The sequence below is a fragment of the Haplochromis burtoni genome, unplaced genomic scaffold, assembly GCF_018398535.1.
Source record: "Haplochromis burtoni strain Fernald_Lab_line unplaced genomic scaffold, NCSU_Asbu1 Contig_174, whole genome shotgun sequence".
Classification (NCBI taxonomy): Eukaryota; Metazoa; Chordata; class Actinopteri; order Cichliformes; family Cichlidae; genus Haplochromis; species Haplochromis burtoni.
Genome location: NW_024582535.1, coordinates 42,152 through 45,748, shown reverse-complemented (window position 1 = coordinate 45,748; position 3,597 = coordinate 42,152). Strand labels below are relative to the sequence as shown.

General features: G+C 44.3%; 1 protein-coding gene across 1 annotated transcript; it reads right to left on the bottom strand.

Annotated features, from left to right (window-relative positions):
* Positions 1 to 1,487: 1,487 nt before the first annotated feature.
* LOC121815287 lies at positions 1,488 to 3,260 on the bottom strand. Its single transcript, XM_042225541.1, has 2 exons — positions 3,028 to 3,260; positions 1,488 to 2,777 (listed from the first exon to the last, which is right to left on the bottom strand). Exon 2 carries the CDS (start codon positions 2,532 to 2,534, stop codon positions 1,488 to 1,490), a length of 1,047 nt encoding a protein of 348 aa, XP_042081475.1. The 5' UTR covers positions 2,535 to 2,777; positions 3,028 to 3,260.
* Positions 3,261 to 3,597: the final 337 nt, after the last annotated feature.

The following is a 3,597-nucleotide window of genomic DNA, read 5'->3' as shown; positions in this document are numbered from 1 at the left end:
ACCTGAGTGCATTTAGAAGTGATCTCCTCTGGTTCAGTGGTGTCAGGCTCCCCGCCATGCTCTGCTGCTGGTTCGGTTTCTTTTAGCCAGGGAGCTGGTCCTGGGTGGAGAGCCGTGCAGTGCTTCTCATCGTTGCACTCGGAACACTGTACCTTGGCTTTACAGTTCTTTGCTATGTGTGAAGATGAGGCACAGCACCTGAAGCAAAAGTCATTTTCTTTTAAGAACGTTTTCCTATCTAACAGTGTTTTCATGCGAAATGCTCTGCACACTGCGAGGATGGGTTGTGATTGAATCTTCATGTATTTGTTGGGCCGTGTCTAACTATGAGGATGACACATTTGGCACGAAATTCTTGTCTTTCCTCAGAAGTGCTGGGGCACGTTGTGGAAAGGGTCGTCTGACATTCTGTAAGTTTGACTAATGTGAGGAGACCATTTTTGCTTTGTAGTTGCTCTACGACATTCGCAGGAGGAATTTTGATGTTTACTTCTGGACTGGCGGCAGAGGTCTTCAGCTAGCATGTTCAACAGGCGTTCTTCGAGGCCTACTCCAGTATACTCGTCGCGCTCCAGCTCCTAACCCGAAACACCTTTTGACGATACTCTGGTGAGTATGGCGATCTGTGTGTGGGCTGCACGCAGCAGGTCGCAGTATGGGGAATGTGAAGCGTGGATTTCCCGAAAGATCAGGAGATTAGGGTTTCAAATTAAAGGAGCCTGCAAGCTCACAAGAGGTGCAGAGTGACAAACGTAGGTATTTATAATAATAATAATAATAATGGATTGGTTTATATAGCGCTTCAAGGCACCCAAAGCGCTTTACACCACTATTCATTCACTCCATTCACACACTGGTGGAGGCAGCTACGTTGTAGCTGCCTCAGAGACGAGCAGGCTGCCATATCGCGCCATCGGCCCCTCTGGCCAACACCAGTAGGCGGTAGGGTAGATCTACATATGAACAATTGTCAAATATGCATTATAACTAATATGATATCCTCACATGCACCGACCCAAAACATGACAAAAGTGTAAGGATATCTACTGATATTTATTTAGATGTCTGCAGGATACTGGGAATACTTATGTCAAAGCAAGAAAGGCAAAAGACATGGTGTCTGCCCTCGCACTTGAAGTAAAATCCTCATATCGTCTCATGAACACTCGCTGGCTAAAGTCGTCTATCCCATACGAATCTGGTCTCCATCAATCTGCACCCCAGGGTTCTCGCGTTACGGCAGGTTCATACTTCGTTATACTGGCCTATGAACGAAGAATCACTTCTGAAATATGATAAGTACAACATGTATAATGAGTTCATCCCTTTTAGAATACTGATCTGTTACTCAATAATTGCTGATCTATACATATTATATGGTACATGGGGAAATCTGTGCTAATGAACGAACGCGCCGCGAATCCTGTACAAGTACGCTCGGCAGGTAGCTACTCTGCTTGCACAGTCGATCTTCGGGAGAACGCAGATCAGCGATGACAATCTTCACACTTATGAGGTCGACCCTGGTCACTAAATTTTCTCAGTTTTGCAAAGTCTTTGGATGAGATTTTTGGGAATGCATCAATTCTTTTAAACAGTGCATCCTCGATCACTTCAGCTGAGCCATAACATTGTTCAAGTCTGTCCCATATCATGTTGAGGCCATTGACTGGGTTGTTGATGTGTATGGCTCTGAGTTGTTCTGCATGTTCAGCCGATTCCTTGCCAAGCCATTTTAACATCAAGTCCATTTCTTCACTTGCCGTTAGATCTAACCCGCTTATAGCATTTTCAAATGAGCGTTTCCAAGCTCTGAAGTTTTGGGGCTTGTCATTAAACTGGAGCAGCCCTGTTGCCACTATTTCACGACGAGCAAAGTATCTGATGAAGTCACTCACATTTGATTCTCTAGGCTCTTTGTATAAAGGCCTAGCATCATGGAAGCTAGATGCTGACACCTGATTTGACCAATTGGTACTGTAATTTTTATTAGCATGGGGAGAAGGGGAAATGACTGGAGTTTTTTGGCAACAGTCAGGATCATCTGTTAGACCAATTGGAATTTTTTGTGGGTCATTTTCTTTTTTAGGGCTTGGTGGCTGATCACAGGTGAGCTCTGGTTTACTTTGTGTTACATTTTCATTTTGTGATTGTTGAAGAGCAGCATCATTTTCTTTTCTCACAAATGTAGATTGGCCAATGACATACTGTTTAGTTCGTTCTGCTGTTACTGAGGGACAGATGTTGCTGCGCGTTTCTGTCTGTGTGGCAGCAGCTGCTTCTAATGATTCTGCTTCAGCAATGGCTGAAGCTACATCTTTTTCATGCTGTAAATATTCGATGGATGCCTCGACTTTAGCTTTTGCTACTTCTATTTGTGCTTTTTCTACCTTCAAATCCATTTCTTTAGCTGCGAAGCTGAGCCGTGCCTTGGCTGCCTCAGCTTTTGCTCTGGCTTTGGCTGCTGCAGAACCTGTAGAGGAGGCACACGAAGCTTCGGACCGGGTCTTGAGGGATGACGCCTTGCTGGACATGTTGGAGTTGATTAGACGACTGCTGGCTCACTGCTGTATGCCGTGTTGCTCCCAGGCGTAGTAGTGGTCAGCTTCACTCTAGTGTGCGATGACTGCGTTATCTTTGTTCGTGCGGATGCCGCTGTTTTACTATGCCGTTACGGGTGCATGTCTGATGCAAGGGCGTGAACACCTTTCTCATATCACCACTCTGAAGACCGATGGGCGTTGTCAACAGGTTTACTGACATTCAAAAGGGTAAAACTAAAAACAAGACAAAAAATACAGTCAAGACATACATAAGCGTAGCATAACATACATTTATACACCGCAATACTAATACACAGCATACGTCTAATTATATAAACTTTTAAACAACTACTGAGGCTATCTCAGACGACCTCCGACATCGCGGATAGCTAGCTTAGCACCGAGATTAGCTTTACGGTCAAATACTGCGCTAGCGGCAACATAATGTACAAAAACAAGTTGTAATTTAACTTTAAGTACATACCGGCGATACAACCGTAAACCAAAGATGTAGACAGTAAATTTTCCGACAGGACACCATAAGCCGTGTGCCGATATGTCTCTTTCTTTCGCTCGCTTGCTTTCCTTGAGCTGACTTCCTGTTCAATAAAGTTGTTTCAAAACAAACCATTTCTACGGTGCATTACTTGAAACGACCACAGAGGGCGCTAAAAACACATAACTAACAACGTACTGGGAATAATATTTTAGTGATACAGAACAATACCCAATCAAAAGTCCCTTTTCTATTAGTACCTACTCGGATCAACTTGTGGCTTGCCACAACTCAACTGGTTTTCCACTACAATCGATTACCAGATCATGTGGGTGATCGTCGTCATAGCAACGCGGACGAGCGTTGGCCAGTTGGTGGTATGCAGCTTGACGACGTTACATTTTAGTACCTGACCAGATTGCTTGGAACCCCAGCCGAGCAGGTACTATTTTAGTAACTGCTACCAGGTACTATGATCTAATGGAAAACCCTAAAAACTGGCAAGTTGATTTGAGTAGGTAGAAATGGAAAAAGGGGCTTTAGGCTCACACCTGCAGA

Bases quoted from the DNA above. Each gene is read 5' to 3' on its own strand.
- LOC121815287 (XM_042225541.1), bottom strand. From the start codon at position 2,534: ATGTCCAGCAAGGCGTCATCCCTCAAGACCCGGTCCGAAGCTTCGTGT.